The sequence below is a fragment of the Podarcis tiliguerta genome (genome assembly GCF_965153285.1).
Source record: "Podarcis tiliguerta genome assembly, chromosome: 14".
Lineage (NCBI taxonomy): Eukaryota > Metazoa > Chordata > Lepidosauria > Squamata > Lacertidae > Podarcis > Podarcis tiliguerta.
In genome coordinates, this window is record NC_139547.1 from 37,734,108 (window position 1) to 37,755,328 (window position 21,221).

General features: G+C 45.4%; 1 protein-coding gene across 1 annotated transcript; it reads right to left on the reverse strand.

Annotated features, from left to right (window-relative positions):
* Positions 1-391: 391 nt before the first annotated feature.
* LOC310664012 (lysosomal dipeptide transporter MFSD1-like) lies at positions 392-18,431 on the reverse strand. Its single transcript, XM_083412549.1, has 13 exons — positions 18,189-18,431; positions 16,686-16,786; positions 14,937-15,058; positions 13,655-13,710; positions 12,092-12,235; positions 10,795-10,953; positions 9,757-9,872; positions 8,494-8,594; positions 6,294-6,405; positions 5,517-5,654; positions 5,126-5,265; positions 4,338-4,449; positions 392-3,402 (listed from the first exon to the last, which is right to left on the reverse strand). The coding sequence occupies exons 1-13, from the start codon at positions 18,211-18,213 to the stop codon at positions 3,289-3,291; spliced, it is 1,440 nt and encodes a 479-aa protein (XP_083268675.1). The 5' UTR covers positions 18,214-18,431; the 3' UTR covers positions 392-3,288.
* Positions 18,432-21,221: the final 2,790 nt, after the last annotated feature.

The window sequence follows — 21,221 nt, forward strand, 5'->3', positions numbered from 1 at the left end:
AGGAGGGCCTTATCTAGTTGGAAGTTGCCACACCCGTGGTTCATAGCCCAAACTCATGCTACCATTCTTCTAAATGACATTTCTCTGTTCCTTCAAAACCATCCTCCCAAAAAATCCATCTCTTCTGTGAAGCATGTTTGGCACAACCTCTTCAATTCCTACTGTGCCTTAGCCCAAATACTTGCAACTGAATGAACTGCATATCATTTGTTTACCTCATCCCCATCCTTCTTCAGTTTCCCCTTTGTCAACTTTGTAAGCATCTTAGAAAAGGGACCTATCCTTTGGTACTCAGTGAAGCACCATCCAATTTGGCTATGCAAGTTATTAGAAGAGTTCCCCATGCTTTGCTGTGTAAATTCACTGATGCCAGTACTATTGCAAGAAAAAGTAAACAGAATACGCGAAACTTTATTTTGTGTGTTATTGGCCAGTGAAGTGGTATTGTCATTAGCTATGCTACAGTGACTTGAAACCCTTCACTGACTAGTTTTCACCTTAACCCCTACCTCAACATCTTTGTAGCAGGTTACAGTATAAATAGTCCATTTTCTAAATATATACTCTCTATGTAAGGAGGGGAATGTTCTACCTCCTTCACTTTTTAATATTGCTAACAGAATCTTTCTTTTGCAGTAAAATATCTTCAAGGCTGACTCAGTCTTCAATCACTAGGAAAGAAGCGTTAACTTTATTGGATTCATTTCTGTACCATCTGTTCTGTCCTCACATTAGCTGAAGATAGTAGCTGCCTTTCAATACAATTCTCTGGTTGCCTGCAGATGGTTCTTAATTTGACCTCTCAGCAACATTAAGCAATACTCTTTTCTCCAGTACTTGAAAATGAGCAGTGTTGTCATTAAGTTAATCAACTTGTGCTAGTGATTTAATACTGGTGTGGTCACACAACTTCAAGGAAATCATTTAAGAAATATCAAAAATCTTTTAATTCCTTTCTCCTAGTGGCGTTAGGAAGCCAAAATCAGCATTCTGTTAATGTTGTTGCATTATAGCGTAGAAATTCCTGTACATAATCACTAGGTGTAAAAAGAGATATTGTGGCAAAGGGGGAAAAGACTGGAAGTTGTTCTGGGTAGAGTACTACATTTTTAACTTGTGTTATTAATCTGACAAGCCTCCTTGAGGCTTCTAAGAATCAAAGTACTGCCCTGCTTCAGATTTTTCTGTAGCCTTCTGACCAAAAATATGACCTACACTTTTCCTATAAATTTATGTTTACATTACTAAACTCTAGTACCAAAGAAGGATAATGCTGGTAATAGCTGCCACCTTACCCATTGCTGGAGTAGGAATATTTAGTGATGTACATTATTCCTTTTGGAAGACTTGGAAGTATTTTCTCCGTAACAGTCCTGTGTTAGTAACACTGATGTGGTGTGTGCTCGAAAGCTACATGAGCACAAAAGCCCCAACTCTTTGGACATCAGCAGAGCAAGAACTTCATAGGAGGTATGGAAAAAATACTCTACTCCAAACACGGCATTGTTGGTGGAAGCTCTCTGCATATGGGCATTTGCAGACTGGGCAAGGCCCAAATTCATGCAATAGGTAAGACCCCCTACGTGAAAACTTATTAAACTGAAGGCATTTGTCAAATGCAGCTTTCTAAACAATTTTTACTGCAGAGCAGAGGTAACTAACCTGTAGTATTCCATATATTGTTGAATTCTCATAAGCCCCCAGCCAGAATGGCTAGTAGTTGGACATAATGGAAGATGTAATCCACCAATAATCTAGACAGCCATAGATTCTACCACCCCTGGTATTATAGATATGTTATTCAAATAGCTCACAGCCAACATTATCCATGTAAAAGCCTGGGATGAAAGCCAAGAAGTTGTTTTTCCAGTACATGTTGTGTTGCTGGCTCCACATCCAAGCTCTGGATAAGTTTTGGCAAGATTTAATAGCCTGAAGGAAGGTGCTAGGATTATCTGTTTCACAGAATCATAGAACTGTAGAGTTGGAAGGGAGCCCAAGGGTCATCTAGTCCAACTCCCAGCAATGCAAGAATGTAGGAATTTGCAGGCAGGCAACCAACTCACTGAAAACTACTCCATTGGGGATCTTGATCAATTTGGACTTATGTTTGTCAAGAATTCTAAAACCATCAAATAAGTAAAGTATTTCTTTTCATCCACTGCATGTGCATGTATGTCCTATATACTAATAGCAAGCTCACTCTCCAGTTGTCAATCTAAGCACTACAAGAGGCAGATAGTAGCAGCTGGAGGGAAATGCCCAGTAGAGTAGCCATCTTGGGATGGAATAAAGCGTTCTGGAAAAGGGCATGGCTGACTGCAACCCTAACAGTGCAGAATTAGAACTACCACAAGGTGTAGTGATAGCCCTTTCCTCTGTAGTCTCCCTCTCAGACACAGTATGCCTCTGAATGTCAACTGCCAGGAATGACAGGTAGAACACTCTTGTGCTCAGGTGCTGCTTATGGGCTTCCCATAAACATCTGGTTAGTCACTGTGAGAACGGAATACAGGACTGGAGGGGCCTTTGGACAGACCTAGCAAGGGCTGCTCTTGTGGTCTTACAACCTTGAACTGGAGCAGTCGACATTGCAGTATTTTGCTGCAGCTCCCATTTGTTATTTTGGCTAATATCAAGGAATCAGTGTGCATACACACCAAGTTTTGTTTGGGGCCTCTGTCATAGAAAACGGATTAGGTCAAGACATGGGCATGAGCCAGCATGAAATAATATTGACTCCTATTCATTCCATAGCTTTTTGAGGTTCACGTTCGCCAAGAGATTGTGCTACATTTGAAGAGGATGTCCACACATAATAACAGGATAGATACCTAGGCCTGCAGCAGAGATTCTTAGAAGACATGTTTTGAATATCCCAATGCTTAAGTGGGTCTTATATGATAAAGATGTAACTTGCAAATTTACTCACTGAATTTCCATTGATTTCAGTAGGATTTGACTTCCATTAGTGTTGCTTCTGTGCTTTTCAAACTACAACATGCAGAAAAATTCTGCCTGTACTGGAGAGCCAGGAAATAACTGTCCTCTTGTTGAAGTATTCTTCTATGACCGCACTTAAACAGCTCCAGTGCCCAAGAGGCAGTATTACAGGCTTTCTTGGCACATGGCAGATTTGTAGAACCTCATAGTGTAAGATTTCCCTTTCGTTCCTAACATAAGCCCAACTTACATGTATACGAGGGCCTAAAAAGGGACTGTACTGTAAGTTGGACTTATGTTTAGATTCCTTAATGAAATATTAGACAGTAGCCCACAGAGGGCTTCCTAGTTGATGGATCCTTCATCTTCCACCTCACTGAGGAGTGGGGCTGTGTCTACAGGCTGCCTGGCAGGCTCCTCTGTTGATGAGCGCTTTGTTGAACGGTTCAATGTTCCACCCTAGAAAAAGAAGTCGGGGAAATGAAACTGGGCATTATTTTGGGTTTTTGGAATCTCGCTGTCAGCTGGGGTGCTAGACTATGATTTTTCCAAACCCTATTTCACCACCATATAAAGCAGGAATCACATTCTATCAGGTCTGCCTGAGAAGCGTTAACTCCTGGTCATAATTACACCCTAGTGGCCTTATTCAGGGAAGTTGGTCGCAATGACAGCAGCAGCAGAGAACTGGGGAGAAGTTTTAACATCATATCTGCCACCCCCCACAAGCCATATCAATTTTGGTTACCCCTAGCAGCAAGAGGTAAAGGCTGCAAGCTCCTCATCTCTATTTTAAATAAAGTAATTAGCAGTAATAACTGGAGTCAGGCTGGGTCTGTCTAAAGTTAAGACTCATTTGTCTAGCGACCTGCTTCCTCCCCTGCTCTACAGTTCTCTCATGAAAAAGGTGCTTTAGAACTGAAACCAACTCCCTCAAACATTTATTCCTTACTAGAAAATGCAGTAAGACAAAATCCTCCATTTCTGGATACACTGTGGAACCTTGTGGCTTTGCATAAAGTCATTCAATGTTTTCTTAATTAGTAACAACTGAATTTTAAAAAACCAACGTGCAGTGGTATTGTTTTGCTAGGATTTCGGGTTACCTGCACAACAGCATCTTTGCTGGGGGAACCTGACTTATTAGCGTGTGGCATAAAGAATGAGAGAGGACCAAAAATCAAAAGAAATGGGCAGAACTTTGCTGCCACCACCAGTCTTCTTAATGTCCCAGTTTGGGGTTCTGAAATTTTAGCCAATCTTGGCTGTGCATTATGATGATTTCCTTAGGCAATCTTTGGGACAGAACTTTAAAAAGGAAAGATATTATCAGGCAGGAATGTGGAACAGAATTAGGCTTCTTTATGGCAAATGCCCCAAATACTGATCCTTACCTGCTTCTTGTCCACTATGTTGAGGCTGATGGAGGCAACAATGCAAGCAATGGTGTTTGCCAGCATGAAGACCATCATCTGTTGCCATCGCCACAATGGGATCTTTAACTCACTGCAAGGTAAATAATAATAAATGTACATATGGCAAACAAGACAGCCAATTGCTTGAGAACTTACATCCCCTCATGTAGTAGGGTTGCCATTTTTCAAGAAGTGAAAAACTGGAATTATTAATTTTTGGCCAAAGTTGTGGGCTGCTTTTTTTTTTCTGTTTCAAAATCTCCCCCCACCCAAAATTGAAGTTTTTTGGAAATTTGCAAAAAATTCAACACTTCCAATGTGGGCTGCCATATGCTTGGGTTTCCCCAGACATTTTAACTGGTTTCCGAAAATTCAACCCAGATGCCATTTTTGACAGACGAGTCATGGAAATATGGCAGCCTAGTCATGTAAAGGGTAAAGGGGACCCCTGACCATTAGGTCCAGTCGTGACCGACTCTGGGGTTGCAGTGCTCATCTTGCTTTATTGGCCGAGGGAGCCGGCATACAGCTTCCAGGTCACCTTCTGATCGGCAAGTCCTAGGCTCTGTAGTTTAACCCACAGCGCCACCTGTGTCCCGCCCAATCATGTAGACATATGCAAAATAATGTGATCCCATCACCAAGCCTTGGGATCTGGGGTTCAGGAGTGAGCAACATGGGATCTGGGGTTCAGGAGTGATGGTGACAATGGTGTCATTTTCTTGACGGCACAACTGTGAGGGAGGAAGAAAAGCAACTATTCTCACCTCGACTTTGTTCCCAGAATCCGTCCCACAATCACATTAGAGAGGCCAATTCCAATCATCTGTACGGATGTTGCAAGCCCCATGGCTGTTCCCAAGGTTGCCTGGGGGACCACAAGGGGTATAGAGGGCCACATGCTAGCCTGTTAAGAGGTGATTAAAACAACAGAAACAGTGAGAAAATAGGTGATTTGAGAAGTAAGACTGTTAAACTAGGGGGAATGGATATTTTTCAGCTTCGGCTTTTGTTTCCACCCGTGTACCTAAAAGAGGGAACATGGAAACTTCCTCTAATGAGGCAGGCGCTAGGTAAATGATGTCGAACCTACCCCGTGTATTCTAGGGAAGCAGAAACCAGTAATGGGGAGATAACATCACATTTCTGATGACTTACGGCTGCAAAGGAGTAGGTAATGCCCAGCCAGATGGTAGAGACAAGTGGAGGAACGAACGTGAAAGCCAAGAGGGCAAAGACGGGCAAAGTCAGCACTGCGCAGCCAACGGCAAATACACCTCTCAGTCCAACATAATCCTGAAAAATGGAAAAAAGTAATAATTCTACATACACTGCTGTAATGCTTAGCGATCTGCTTGGTTGTCTAAAATGCCAAAGTTTTCTGTGTATAAGACGAGGTTTTTTTTCTTATAAAATAATGTCAGAAATGGGATTGGTTGCTGCCGTGAGCAGGAGATTTTTAGTGGCGATTTGGCAGGTGATTAGTGGCTGCAGCAAATGCTGCTGTCGATTGGCGACTGATGTTGGCGAGCGGGCAGATGATTGGCGGAATTGGTGACGCGTGCGATACCAATTGTCGATCTAGGCAAACCAGCCCCCCAAAATTCAACAACTGTGGGCAAGCCTCCCCCCTTTTCTTAATTTTGTGTCCCCCAAAATAGGGGGCGTCTTATACACCGGGGGGGGGGGTGTTATACACGAGAAAATACAGCGCATTGTAAGGCTTTTAAAAAATATATATAAAAGCAATCCAATCTATGATTTGATCTAACTTGCGGTCAGGTTCCAAAACCCAGCCCTCCTCATTTCGATTTGCAAAATCCTGCTACTCCACTGGAATAGCTGAATGTGCAGCTCTTGCCCTGCAGAAACCATGTCAAGGAATTCCAACCCCCGCCCAAGCGTTACACCAAAGCCAGTGACACAAGTACTTACGATCAGTATGCCGACTGCCGCAGAGAGAACAAGGGAGCTGTCGTAAACTGCCCCAGCAATGTAAGCAGCTGCCTGTTGGGTATAGCCAGGATACTTATCTTGGATAAACTTGCTGGAAAGGGTTGCAGGAGAGAGAAGCCCATTAAGATTCTAGATCACATGACAGAAAGGTTTCCTTTTTATCCATATGGAAACAATTGAGCTCTTCTGCCTTGATTTTTTCCAAGGGCCTCTGCAGACAAATGGCCACATCTGCACCATATATTTTAAGTACTGTTTAACAGTCATGGCTTCCCCCAGGGAATCCTGCAGCTTCCTAAGGGTTCTGAGAGCTATTAAGGAGACCATCATTTCCTTATAAAGCAACAATTGCTAGAGCTCCCTGAGAATAAAAACAACGTTGTTTGATAAACTGGCCTTCTGCCCAGGGCTGATCAGAGCTATGGTACAACAGCATCTAGAGGCCATCACATTGGCTACCCCTGCCGTAGACCATGCCTGTGACCAGAGTCTTTAAATCCCTAGCAAAACTCCTGTTTGGCTTTGCACTTACCTAACATAGTGGTGCCATCAGGGCAGGACTTTTGAGGCAGACGTCAAAAGAATGAGGTGGAAGCCCCCCAAAACACAGCATGGCTAGCTTGCCACATTTCATAGTAAGTGGCGTAATACACATGACCATCTAAAGACAACAACCCCCCTTAAAAAAAAAGACCCATTAAGTCCAGAGTCTAAAATTGTCTCACTGTACCAATGGCTTAACGTCACATCTCAACCCCTCCAATCAATACACGTTTTGCTGATGTAGAAGAGCAGTGCAGGAAATCTGCCAAGGTCACAGCATTTTAAGGTGGAATCAGAAAGGATGAGATCTCCCAAGACAAGGAAAAGGAGCCCCAGCCTGAGGAAGCTGCAATACGAGCCAAGAGCTGCCATGTAGGGCACTTGGAAGACCAAGCACAGCCCAAGAAGCTGGCTGGGTGCCAGGGGGCTTTTTGGCTGCAGCCACTCAGGATGTATTGAAAAGAGGACTCTTTCCAGAATTAATGACTTCTGAAAGCTCTGCAAAGGTATCAGGCCTTTGGTATCTACCCTCCCGCTTGAGGAAGAGGAGTTGCTGCTGCTGCTGTTATTAGGATTTATCTCCCATCCTTGAAGAACTTTCCCAAAGCAGCTTACCTGACATAGTAATGAGATGAGGTGTGTCTGTCTCCCTCATTATTGGCTTAGCAAGAATTTTAAAACACTCCCGTTTACCCAGACATTGGATGGCTACAATGCACTGTTCCTGAGGTCACTGGCTGAGAGAATGCATTTAATGTTTTAGAATGTTTTATCTGTTTTAGAATGCTTTTTAAAAAAAAAAATATGTATATGGTTTTTACTATACAGTGGTACCTCGGGTTACATACGCTTCAGATTAAGAACTTTGCTTCAGGATGAGAACAGAAGTCGGGCTCCGGCGGCGTGGCAGCAGCGGAAGGCCCCATTAGCTAAAGTGGTGCTTCAGGTTAAGAACAGTTTCAGGTTGAGAATGGACCTCTGGAATGAATTAAGTACGTAACCAGAGGTACCCCTGTATTTTGAAATCAGAGATGCTTCATAAGACTTTGAAAGACAGTCTTCTGATAATCATCTCATGCAACAGAAGCAAAAAGCCAGACCTTCATCTACCCTGGGTCCAAGCCATAAAGTACTTTGAAGCAGGGATGGGGAACCCTGCAAACCTCCAGATGTTGGACTCCCAACAGGCACCAGCAGCATGGCCAGTGATACAGGAGTTGTAGCTGGCAACACCTGGCCACAGGATCTTCATCCCTGCTTTGAAGGTGTGTACCAGTACTTTGAACTGGGCCCAGAAATGGACCAGCAGCCAGTGCAGCCATTAAATCACAGTTCATCCTACAAGTTTTAAGTCCAACGGGAATGGTATTGATTTGCCAACAGGGAATACTCTGGAAACTAGTAATCCTGAACCCTTCTAGGCCTAGTTTGTTCTAGGGCCACATATGAGAACCAGATTGGCAAGGCAGAGCTAGACAAAACTAATGTAGTAGAGGGGACTCTGCTGCCCAGTCCGTATGAGTTTGGGCCATTCTGCCCACTTCTCACTCACTTATTAACATTCATACTTCTTCCAGCTTCAACCAAACCTCAGCATTGGGACGAGTCACTAAAACCACCACAGTAAACCGTTTACCTGGCATCCGCCACGAAAGGAAAGACCCCGTTGTAGAAAAACATGATGGTCAGGACCAGGAGCCAATAGCGAAGTGGTAGGTGTCGGACATCCTGAACCCGCTGCCAATTAGAGAAAAATAAAATGCACATCATAGAATCACAGAGTTGGAGGGTCTTTTTCAACTATCTGGTTCACCTCGCTGCTCCATGCAGGAGATCCAGATATAAAGCATCTCAAGCAGATGACTGTCCAGGCTTGTCCAGTCATTGGTTCAGTTGTCAGTCTGCTCCTAAGAGGTTTCCTGTAACTTACGCAAATGGCACCATGTCCTCATCCAAAACTCTGAAGGTTAAAAGCTCCAGGGCAGGGATGAGGAATCTCTGGCCCTTCAGGTGTCCCTGGACTACAATTCCCATCATTCCTCACCACTGGTCATGCCAGCTCTGGCTGATGGGAGGTGAAGTCCAACATTACCTAAAGGGCCTCAGGTTTTCCATCCCTGCTCTAGGGCTGAATTTTCACCACTACTACCTAAGGAAAGAGGATCACCACACAAATTATTATTATACCTTTTTAGTCAGGAAGGATAAGAACGGAAATATTCTGTGACAACACTAGCTCAGGGACAGAGCAGTATCATATCATAGACTCCGTTTCCCAGTTTCCTTTATTTTAAAAAATCAATTATGTAAAACTTGGGATGTAGTGAAAAATATGTATTTTGGGGCCGTAAGCTGTGGATTACTTAGCCTGTGCATAAATCCAGCACTAAGCCTAGTGCAGCATTGAGGTTTCATTCAAATCTGGCTCTGGCAGTTCATGCCAGTATCTTTACAGCCGGTGTTCGGGGCTCCCTACATTGAATGTAGTGGGGAAAGAGACCTTTCCTGTTCTTCCAGTAATAAACCAACAGTGCATGAAGCTGCAGAGCAAAAAAGGGTCCCCACAAACAAGATTACATCATGCCATGGCAATGAGAACCAAAACTCCAGGTCACTGTTGACTCAAATAAGGGTCCAAATTCGTGGTGCTGTCCTAGATGGGCCAAACAGCTGCCAGTCAAACATACTTGATGGGCAAAAAGCTTTCGGGGTCACAAGCACACCGCCCACTCTTTGCAGAGAAAGAAAATTGGGGAGCTACAGCTTGGAGACTTTTGCTAAAAGGCACTTGCTCCCTCTCCTGGCTGCCAGTGATAAATGAGGCTCTCGGGCTTTGCACACAAAGCTCGCAATGGAAAACCAAGCATATGTGGCTCAATGCAACTTCTGCCTCACGTACCACTTTCTTGGACTCTTGCTGGATAACTCCATCCAATCCGAGCTGCTTCATGCCCACCTTGTCCAGCACACTGACGACGACAGCAGAAAGAAAGCCCAGGACACATAACAAAGTCCCTGCAGGCAGAGAGGAACAACTGATGGGTGGAACTGTGATCACTGGAATGCTTTAAGGGTGTGTTAGACAAGAACATGGTTTGGGTTCATTTGGGGACAGGAAGCCCAGCTAATTGCAAAAAAAAAAATACTAGAGAGGTGAAACTGGCAAGGGTCTTCTCCCGCCGCAACACACACACACACATATATTTTAGCTAGTCAGTTAGGGTCATGTTTGCAGGATGACCACCCCTACTAGCACCAAAGCACAATTCCTACTTGGAAGTGCATTAAGAGTTGCATTGTTCATCACCACTGATGCCATAGGGCACTAGTGTATGTAGCTGCCTGCACACTCATGCAGCCACATTCCAGACAGCATTTCACATTGCAACGGGCCTAATAACCAAGTCAAGAATCATATTGTGTCCGGCAACAAGCACTGCTACTTCCTATTGGCGAAAATATGGTATTTGGACACTGAAGTGCTTGCTTGAGCACACAGTGTATTCGCTGCAATATAAACTGACCTTCTTGAAAGGCTCCATTTCAGGAATGGGAAATTTAAGGCCCGGGGGGGGGGCAACAAAGCATCCCAGGCCTCTCTATAAAGCCCCTGGGACTCTCCCCAGACCGCACACTCTCTCTAGTCACATCTCTCACCAGCCCTGCTTGAGTTTGTTTTGGTCTGGCTGGAACGCTCCCTGGGACTCTGATAATGCTTCTTGTTTTGCCAGGATGAAGCATAGAGCAGAGAGAGTGCGAGTATATGTAGAAAACGGCCTACTGTACAAAGGGAAAATTCATGTTCGCTGTTCTGACCACTTTTGCCTCTGACCACACGGACCACTGGTATGTGGGCCGTAGAAAGTTGTCCAGAATGGAATGTGAACCCTCAGGTTCTCAGGCCCCTACTGTAGAGGCAAGCTGACATGAAACTCACCTCCCCAGAGAGTCCACTGGATGCCAAAGTGACTTTCAAACTGCTGGGTGAAGAAGAAGTTGAGGACACTTCCGAGCCGGGAAAAGGAGAGTGTTAGCCCAAACGCCAGAGCCAACTCCTTCCCCTTGAACCAGAAGGCTGTGATACGATTCTGCACAACTCAAAAAGCAGGAAAGACAGCAGTGTTATTAAGTGATTTCATGAAAAAGATAGATGCTGAAAATGGAGAAGAGTTGATAACAAAACCTATAGCCCATATTTCCATAAAATACCCAAGGTAGTTGTCAGAGCTGGCTCCAGGTCCCAGCTCACAGAGGACCAACGCTAGCCGGTAGTAATGTACAAAAGTCTTTATTGAAGTACAGTTTCCATTTTCAAGCCGGAGCGCCCCAGCTCTACGTCTAGGGTTTAGATCGGCGAAGCTCCATCTGAATCTCCGCCCCCTGTACACCAGTTCAAGATTCTAGCCTTACTCCACCTCTTCCGTCTCTCCTTTCTCCTCTGGGTCCTGCTACCCCCCGGGGTCCCTTCCTTCCTGGATTCTTCCGACGCAGACGTTGACCCCCCTGACTCCTCCCGCTCTCTTCGGCGGGCTTTGGGACCTGGCTCCCTATCCGGGCTGTCAACTGTGCCGCCCTCCTGTACATTTGAACTTGGCGCGCGCACCCAGCCTTCAACCTTCCTCTCGACCGTTTCCTCGCTCCCCGATGGAGGCGTGGCCAATCCTGCCTCATGTCCTCCCGCTGGCAGTGCGCCGCCTGATCCCGATGCCTGGGACTCCTCCCCCCTACTGCACTCTGGTGTGGACGCTGGTCCTGATTTCCAACTGCTGCTCTCTGAGTCCCCTCTGGCCCCTTCTTCCTGGGGTGTCCCCCTAGGCACCCCCCTTGCCCTGACCATGGGAGCCCCTTTCTGTGAATCTTCCGACTCGCTGGAAAGACTCAGAGACCTCGGACCGCTGTCATCGCTAACATTTCCTTCGGACTCCTCCCCCTCGCTCTCTATTTCCTCCCTTTCCTGTGCCTCTGCTCCTGAACCCCTGACAGTAGTGAACAGAACAGTCACAAACAAACAATAAAAAACAAAAAAGCTAAATGTGAAATCATGTGAACACTAGAAGGGAAAAGACCAGAAATGGAAACCAGAGCATCTCCAATCAGCAGTACAGACATTTATCCATGAAAAACACATATGACATTGGATTCCCCGATTCCCCAAGGCAATGCACAGCAATCAAAATCTACAAAATTAAGCCACCCCTGTCTTAACTGAAAAAAAGATTTCTTTCTCTCCTTACTTGTCAGTGACCCGTTTCCAGAGCCGAAAAGCAACCTGCCCGTCAGCATCAGCGGCAAGAGGTACGGAGTTCCTCTGAAGTGAGAGCCCAGAGCAAATATGGATGATCCCAGGACAGTGAGGAAAGAGAAGAGAAATACACCAACTAGGGAAGAAGATGATGGAAGAAGTTCATTAAATCAAGGCAAATGGGCTTTTAACAACTATGCAAACTGGAGAAGTAAGAGGAGGCCAGTTCTTGGATCCAGGTTTATGACTATTTCGATAAGACTTGAGCACGCAATGCCTGTCTATTAATTGGAATGGCATCCAACAGGGAAACATTACTGGCCCATTTTGCATGTCTCTGGTTCGCTGCTAATGGGCACATCTCAGTGAACACTCTTCCCGTGATATTGTGTAATCCAAACCAGTGGCAGCTTGTGCCCATTGCAAATGGCAGGGCAGAAGGCAGGAGGCCAATGGTATGTGAAGCCAGAGCAAAGTGGAGACAGAGCCAATGACAGGTAATTGCAGCTCTGTCCCCATCCTCCTCCCCACTGAATTCCACAAGGGCAACACTGAGACTAAGGAGGATGAAGCTGACAACCAGTGCTACCTCCTGGGGTGGTTGTAAGAAAGAACATAAGACAGGTGGGGGTGAGCTGAGGGCAGACTGAGTTGGCTGGTCACTGCCCCATTCGCTCTAATGGACTAGCCTCCACTAATCCAAACTCCAGATGTGTTGAGCTGGGGAACAGCACACCTGGAGAACCGCTAGCAGAGGAAATCCCACATTGGCAGAAATACACTCTGCCAGCTTCAGTGTCTCCTAAACTGGGGTTTGGACACAGGGGCTTTTAATAATGATAATTTATTATTCGTACCCCACCCATCTGGCTGGGTTAACCCAACTACTCTGGGTGGCTCCCAACAGAATATTAAAAAACGATAAAAACTTCCCTAAACCTTCAGATGCCTTCTAAAAGTCAGATAGTTGTTTATTTCCTTGACATCTGATACAAGGGCGTTCCACAGGGCGGGTGCCACTACTGAGAAGGTCCTCTGCCTGGTTCCCTGTAACCTCACTTCCCGCAGTGAGGGAACTGCCAGAAGGACCTTGGAACTGGACCTCAGTGTCTGGGCTGAACGATGGAGGTGGAGACGTTCCTTCAGGTATACTGGTAAGCTGGTGTATCACCAGTGGGCACTTTCCCACAGTTTGGGTTGTTCTGTTAAATGCTGGCATCGACCATAAACTGTGTACAGATATATTCCAATTCACACAGGTTTATTCCAATGCACACAACACCTTTCTAAAACAGCTTCATAGGTTTCCAGTTTGTTTCCGGGCCCAATTCAAAGTGCTCATATTAGTGTTTAAAGCCCTAAATGACTTAGGCCGCCAAGTATACTGGGTGCCGCATAACAAAAAGTCCCGTTTTGCATCCTTGCCAACTGCGTCACAGAAAACAAATGGAAAACAAAGGAGCACACAGAATGGATTCACCAGATGACCTCTGAAAGCAAGAAGTCAAGTGGGGAGGGCGAACAATCAGCCATAGTTCAACGCCTCAGAACTTACAGCGATTTCCCAGTTTGTCAATTAAAAAGCCAGCCATGATCACCACCAGTGCATTGCTATGGGAAACAAAAGAAAAATAGAGTTATTGGTTTTTTTATTTTAAAAAATGTGTTTGCTTTTACTTATTTCCTGTTTCTGTGTTAGAAGAGCCCTGCTGGAGCAGACCAAAGGCCCATCTAGTCTAACATCCAGCTCTCACAGTAACTAACCACATGCCCTATGCAAAGCTCCAAAACAGGACTTGTGTACATAGCACCCTCTGCACCTGGTACTCAGATGCATACCAGCCCAGATTAAAGCTCAGTTGTTAGAGCATAAGACTCTTGATTTCAGGGTTGTGGGTTCGAGCTTCACGTTGGGCAAAAAGATTCCTGCATTACAGGGGACTGGACTTGATGATCCTTGTGGTCCCTTCCAGCTCTACAATTCTATGGCAGGAGAACACAGCACCCTCTGCACTTGTGATTCCCAGTACCTGGTACTCAGATACATGCTGCCTCTGACAGGAGAACTCAGTCAACATTGTTAGCAGCCACTGACAGCCTTTCCCATATACATCCCCACATATACATAGATATACTTAAAAGATAAATATAAATGGAGAGGATGTTTGCTCAGGGAAGTACCATATTTTTCGCCCCATAGGGCGAACCGGCCCATAGGGTGCACCTAGTTTTTTTTTGGGGGGGGGAATAAAGAAAAAAAATTATTTCCCCCCCCCAGGTGCGGGGCTGGGGCGGGGGAAGCCCGAGCTTCCCCCAACCCCAGCCCCCAGAACAGGCTGCTATCCGCTGCGCAGCTCTCCCACGGCTTGCGGATAGCTTCCTGAAGCCCGGGAGAGCGAGAGGGGTCGGTGCGCACCGACCCCTCTCGCTCTCCAGGCTTCAGCGAAAGCCTGCATTCGCCCCATAGGACGCACACACATTTCCCCTTCATTTTTGGAGGGGGGAAAGTGTGTCCTATAGGGCGAAAAATACGGTACCCCTCTACACTCTGCCAAACCTTGCTGCAGTTGCATTTAATGGAGGGGAGAGCTTCATTGAGTTATTGGCCAAATGGCACTGTGAATAATACACACATGCACGCATGCATGCGCGCGCGCACACACACACACACAGAGTTAAACAGCTCGCATGGGCCACCTGCCCCCCCATGCTACTTTCTCACTTGCCTATCTGCCATTTGTCACGCTGGAGTTGGCCTATTGGTAGCCCCTGAAACTGCAGCATGCCGATAGCCTTACTTTTTAATGTATATAGGAAGATACAGAAGAATGACTTACGTCCAGGCATAGATAGCATACAGAAGATTGTACTCTTCAGGCGTCATTCCCAGGCCTTCCACACAGTCAGTTCCATTATGCCCTGTGCCATTGTGGTGCGTGCCATTGGGACAGGTTAGATTCTATATAAGTCAGAGTAAAAGGAAATGAGTTCCAGAAATAAACAAGGGGTTGAGTAGGGGGACTTCTGGATTCAGCTATTCCAAGACACCCAGTTGCTTGCTTTGCCTTAGGTGGCTAATGCTCTTTATCTATTTCCTAAGATTATTTCATGTAGCAAACTGTTAGGACTCTTGGGAATTATAGGTAGAGAGTAGGAAGTGGTTGGCCCTCATACAAAAGGAGGGAAATGGTTTTAAATGGTTGGAGAAGACATATACTTTTAGGACAGGCCAGTGCCACAGCTCAGCAACTGATCAGTGCTCTGCATGCAAAAATTCCAGGTCTATCTCTACTTAAAGGATCTTAGCTGACAGAGTTGGAGAGCTGAGAGAGACCTTCACCTTGTATCTTGTTCTCCTCCCAACACTAAACCAGTGTTCTGTGACCACTGGGCCCATTCAGTCCTTATTGGGAAGCTTTGTGGAGTTCTGCAAACCTTCATTGTCTCCCTGGAGCCTGCCAATACCTCTCCTTTAAATGGTACCACTTTGGCCACTCACAGAACTGAGTTTTCCATTAGTACACATAATGATAAACTTATCCTCAGCCATGAATCCTTCTAATCCAGGGAGGAGACACCTCATGTAGCTGGACTACAATGCCCACAATCATCCTTGACCATTGCTCATGCTGGCTGAGGCTGATGAGGGTTGGTGTCCAACATCTGGGAGGTCATGTGTTCCCCTCCCCTGATGTCTAAAGTACTCCAACTGAAAATGAATTCCAGGTATGTTGCATTTTGGACAAAGATGTACAAATCTAGTCTGTAGAAACTGTGACGGCATTTAAACTATCAGTTTTGCTTGAGTCCTGGAGGCAACAAAAATAATTCCAACATACAGTGGTACCTCTAGATACGAATGGGATCCGTTCCAGAGCCCCGTTCGCATCTAGAGGTAAATGTATCTAGCAGCAGCACGTCTGCGCACGCGCGCATCGCTTTTTGCCGCTTCTGTGCATGACGTCATTTTGAGCATCTGCGCATGCGCAAGCAGCGAAACCCAGAAGTAACACGCTCCGTTACTTCCGGGTTGCCGCAGAGCGCAACTTGAACGCTCTCAACTCGAAGCGTATTTAACCCGAGGTATGACTGTATATAACCTATCCATTCTTAAGGAAATCAGCCCTGAGTGCTCACTGCAAAGACAGATCGTGAAGTTGAGGCTCCAATACTTTGGCCACCTCATGAGAAGAGAAGACTCCCTGGAAATGACCCTGATGTTGGGAAAGATGGACGGCACAAGGAGAAGGGGACGACAGAGGACGAGATGGTTGGACAGTGTTCTCGAAGCTACAAACATGAGCCTGACCAAACTGCAGGAGGCGGTGGAAGACAGGAGTGCCTGGCGTGCTCTGGTCCATGGGGTCACGAAGAGTCGGACACGACTAAACGACTAAACAACAACAACATGACTGTATATGCTCTTCAGCTGTGGAAACAGCTCTCTTCTTTGACCTGGTCAGCTTGAAAAGACTTGGGCTCAGAGACATTTTGTATTTATACCCCACCAACCCATTTTGTCTCAAGACTGCAGTCAATATGACCTTTTACAGAATGCTGTTGCTCATTCCCACCTAAGCACTTACCCCTTGAAACTGCTCTTGCAAAACACTGGGGATATCAAAGCAGAAGTAAGAGCCAAAGGTCAGGAGGCAATTGAAGAAGAGCACAAGGAATCTGTAGTAAGCTGCAGACAAAAATGAACATAAGGCAAAAGTTGCAAAACTAAGGGAGGGGGAGTCTCACAGATGGCAATTTTACCCATGATTGTGTTTCACAATTACAATGTGCAATGAAACAATTGATACTAAGACAGTTGTGCCCCACTTGGAAATTGTGGGCTGTAGCTGATGTCAGTTCTACTCAAGAGTAGACTTCTTGAAATTAATAGCCATGGCTAACTTAGGTACATTAATTCCAAAGGGAAACCCAGCCAGATGGGCTGGGTATAAATACAGTGGTGCCCCGCAAGACGAATGCCTCGCAAGACGGAAAACCCACAAGATGAAAGGGTTTTCCGTTTGCAGAGGCGCTTCGCAAGACGAATTTCCCTATGGGGTTGCTAATCCCTTAAGCCTAAAAAAGCCGTTTTTAGCCCTTAAAATGTCAATAGCGCTAATCCGCCAATGGGCTTGCTTCGCAAGACGAAAAAACCGCAAGACGAAAAGACTCGCGGAACTGATTCTTTTCGTCTTGCGAGGCACCACTGTAATAAATTATTATTATTAATATAAAGGGTCTACTCTTAAGTAAATTTAAGCTGAATACAACACTGTTTTTGCTTGCTAACATAATTATGGGAGCACTGACATCACCACCCTGAAAGCAGCTAATATGTTCACATCAAATATTGCAGTGTATTTCAATGGGACCCTACTTTCATGTGGTTCCCTGGCAGACAAAAGAGGTGAGGCAGGAATCACAGAAAGGAACTTCACACTGACCATTGCAAAGCTTATAATTTGAATGTGCATGCAGGGGAGCATTTGCTGCAGGTTTATTTTGTATTTTCTTGGAAGTTTCAATATACATGTTCCTAGGTTTTAATATTTGACAGGACATCGAGTTAAGAAGCAGAATATAAATCTTCATGTAAATACGATATTGGGCTCAAGCTGGGACCACAAAAACAGACTCAGTGGAGCAAGAGAGAAGCAAGGACTCCCTAAAGGCAAAACACAGAAACACAACCCCTCTAAAATGACCGTCAGGCGATATTCAGTGGGGGAAGGGGGAGGAAATCTGCCCACCACGCCGCTCAACCCGTAAGAAATTCAGTGTAGAGGCAAGGAGGAAGGCTTAAGCAGGGCTTGAGTACAAGACATTATTTTTAACGCCCGGAGAGGTGTGTAAAAAAAGAGAAGGGCCTCCAGGCAAGCGATCAAGAGGTCGATTCTGAGCTTGGGCAGTGAAGCTCTGAGCATGTGCAAAGAGCCTCGCACGCGCGCTCTTCAGTTCTCTATTAACGGGAGGAAGGACCGTGATTTCCTCTTTCTCAATTAAGCAAAAGAAGAGCGGGGAGGGAAGGAAACGCATAGTCCGTCACGTGCCCTAACGACGGTCACGTGACAGGCGCGGCTCGCGCTCACCTTTCTCGGCTGCTGCCTCCGCCATGGCTTTTTTCAGTTCTGGCGGCTGCTGCTTCCTCCGCAAGTTTCAGCTCACCGCGACGAACCGGAGTCTCCGCCCCTCTTCGCTCGGGCCACGCCCCTCCGCTCGGGCCAGACACCGGCCGGCACTGCCTGGCACTCAGACTCCGCCCACCGCCGCTCGCTTTTCTGCCTTTGTCTCGCCAGCCCAGCCCATGTCTCCTCTTGAGTGAAAACCCGCCCACGTGTTGGTTAAAGCAGAGTTCCGTGCCCAGCAGAAGGATGAGGAGTACGTGCTGCATACTCTTGGTTGCTTTATTTACAGTTCAAAGCAGTTATATTACAGAAAGACATCTTGCCTCTGCCGGAGCAGAAAAGCATCCTCTCTCCTCGACAGCTTGGAGAGAAACAACACAGTGAAAAACAGGAAACCAGTGTACGTCACATCCAGTCTCCCTTTCCCGTGAGAAACTCCAACAGTACAGTACAGACTGTGGAATGTAAACACCTGTCTCGTGACAAGCCCTTTCGCTGCACAGTGAAGGAAAACAGAAACCAACATCCTCCCCCTTTCTGTGAACATCACTGGGCAGCGTGTTCGTACAATATCAGTACAAACCCAACTTCTGCACATAGGTACAGTGTTGATCCCTTGATACAATCTTGGATAATACATCAGCAGGAATTTTATTACCTGGCATATAGGACACCGTTACGAGTCCCTTCTGAATACATTCCCTAGCATGCTGCAATTTTAATTGCAAGTGCTTCGTGCTTTGCTTACAACCTTCAGACTTCAGCAAAGCCAAACATGCTTTGTTGTCCTGGTAAACCTGGATTGGACATTTGACAGGAATTTTCATATCTCTGCACAATTGTATCAACCATTCACAATCCTTAAGTGAATAAGACAGTGCATTCAGTTCAGCTTCACAAGTACTTAAGCTAACTGTTGTTTGCTTCTTGCATGACCAATCAAACAGACCCTGATTGTACATGTAGCAAACTCCAGACGTACTTTTCCTGTCTTCAGTGTCACTTCCAAAACTTGCATCTGCAAATATCTCAAGACCACCAGACTTCTGATTGTTAAATCTCAGTCTGTAATGCATAGTGCCTTTCAAATACCGCGCTATGCGTTTCAGAGCTTTCCAATCCTTGACACTAGGATTGTTGACTTGTCTGCTTAGCAAATTACAGCTAACAGCAATGTCTGGTCTTGAACATCTGGCAATGAAGTTTAGCTTGCCTAGCACACTTCTGTACAGTGTAGAGTCAGAAAATGCTTCTCCAGTGTCATCTACCTGATAACCTGTTGTCATCGGTGTGTCTACAGGGTTAGCATCCATCAGGTTTAGTTTGCTTAACACATCAGCAATTTTCCGTGACTGGTGTACTAGAATGTTACCATCTTGATCTCTTTCTATTTCCAGAGATAGGTAGTTGTTTTCCTCACCAAGATCTTTCATGTCAAAGTGCTCTTTCAGTTGAGCTAGGGCGTTATTGTACATTGCGACATCTTTCCAAAAGAATAATAAATCATCAACATAAAACAAACAGTACAGTTTCTTTTGCCCCTCCTCTTTGACAAATACACATGGATCAGCTTTCCCTTGCTGAAAACCTAGAGAAAACAATACTTCAGTGAGTTTTGTGTGCCAACACCGTGCACTTTGTTTGAGACCATAAAGGGATTTCTTCAGAGCACAAACAAATCCCTGTTTTACCTGTACGCCATCAGGTGGAAGCATATAAAGTGATTCATCCAGAGATCCGTACAGAAAAGCTGTATTAATATCATGGTGACTAATGTGTAGATTTTCCTCTGCAGCTAGCTTGAGCATAAGCCTAATGCTTTCATACCTCACTGTGGGTGAGTAGGTCTCGTGATAGTCTTCACCTGGTACTTGTGCAAAACCTCTGGCTACCAATCTGGCTTTGTGTCTGACTATCTTGCCATTTTGATCAGTCTTCGCTTTGAAGACCCATTTGCTTCCAAGCAGTTTCATTCCTGGAACTACTGGAACTAGCTCCCATGTTTTGTTCCTTTCCAAGGAATCAAGCTCAGCCTTCATGGCATTTAACCATGGTTCAGCTTCCTTTGAATCCAAACCCTGGATTTCTTGGAAACTTGAAGGTTCAAATACCTTCTTGGAGCTTTTAACAGCTGTTACTGCTATCGTAGCAAATTCATCAGCAAATCTCTTTGGAGGTTTGCCTTTTGTGGCTCTCTGTGACCTACGAATTAGCCTTAAGTCTTCAACACTCTCCTCTTCCTTCTTAGGAGAAAAGCGACCTATTGTGAACAATGGTTCTTCCAATTCTTGATCAGAGCTTTCAGAGGGTCGCATAGAGGCTTTCGCACTCTTGAAATCCTCTGAATCACCCGATTCAGTTTCAGATTCAGACTCAGAACCTTCATCAGTGGGTGTGGGTTGTTGTGGTTGCTTCTGACTATCCTCAGTCTCATCACTGTCATCAGGATAACATTGGAAAATTCCCACATTCTCCCCCCACTTTGCATTGTATTCAACACTTCTCGTGAGCTTAATTGTCTTAGAGTCAGTCATCATTATTCTGTAAGACCCTTTCTGATAACCTAGAAAGATACCATGCAATCCACGCTTGTCTAACTTTGAATTTTGTGGTGAATGAACCCACATGTCAGAACCAAAAATTTTCATGTGTTTGATGTATGGCTTCTTGCCAAACATCTTCTCATAGGGGGTACAACCAATCGCTGAAGATAACCTGCGATTGTAACTGTAAACAAAACACGAGAGAGATTCGGCCCAATAACTCTCTGGAAGATTGGCATCATGCAGCAAGGTTTTTAACCCTTGAAGCAATGTCTGATTTGCCCGTTCCGCAAGTCCATTCTGCCATGGCGAGCGAGGACTAGACAAATCGTGTTGAATTCCTTTCTCAGTCAGAAAAGCTTCAAACTGCTGAGAAGTGAATTCTCCCCCGCGATCACTGAAAAGAGTCTTTATCTTCTTACCATGCACATTTTCCAACCAAGCACAGAATTCC

Excerpts from the sequence above, each read along its gene's own strand:
- LOC310664012 (XM_083412549.1), bottom strand. The coding sequence starts at position 18,213 with ATGGCGGAGGCAGCAGCCGAGAAAG. Across the intron at positions 15,059-16,685 it reads TGCAAGAGCAGTTTCAAGGG|AATCTAACCTGTCCCAATGG; the intron begins GTAAGTGCTTAG and ends TGACTTATATAG. Across the intron at positions 6,406-8,493 it reads CCTTTCGTGGCGGATGCCAG|CAAGTTTATCCAAGATAAGT; the intron begins GTAAACGGTTTA and ends AACCCTTTCCAG.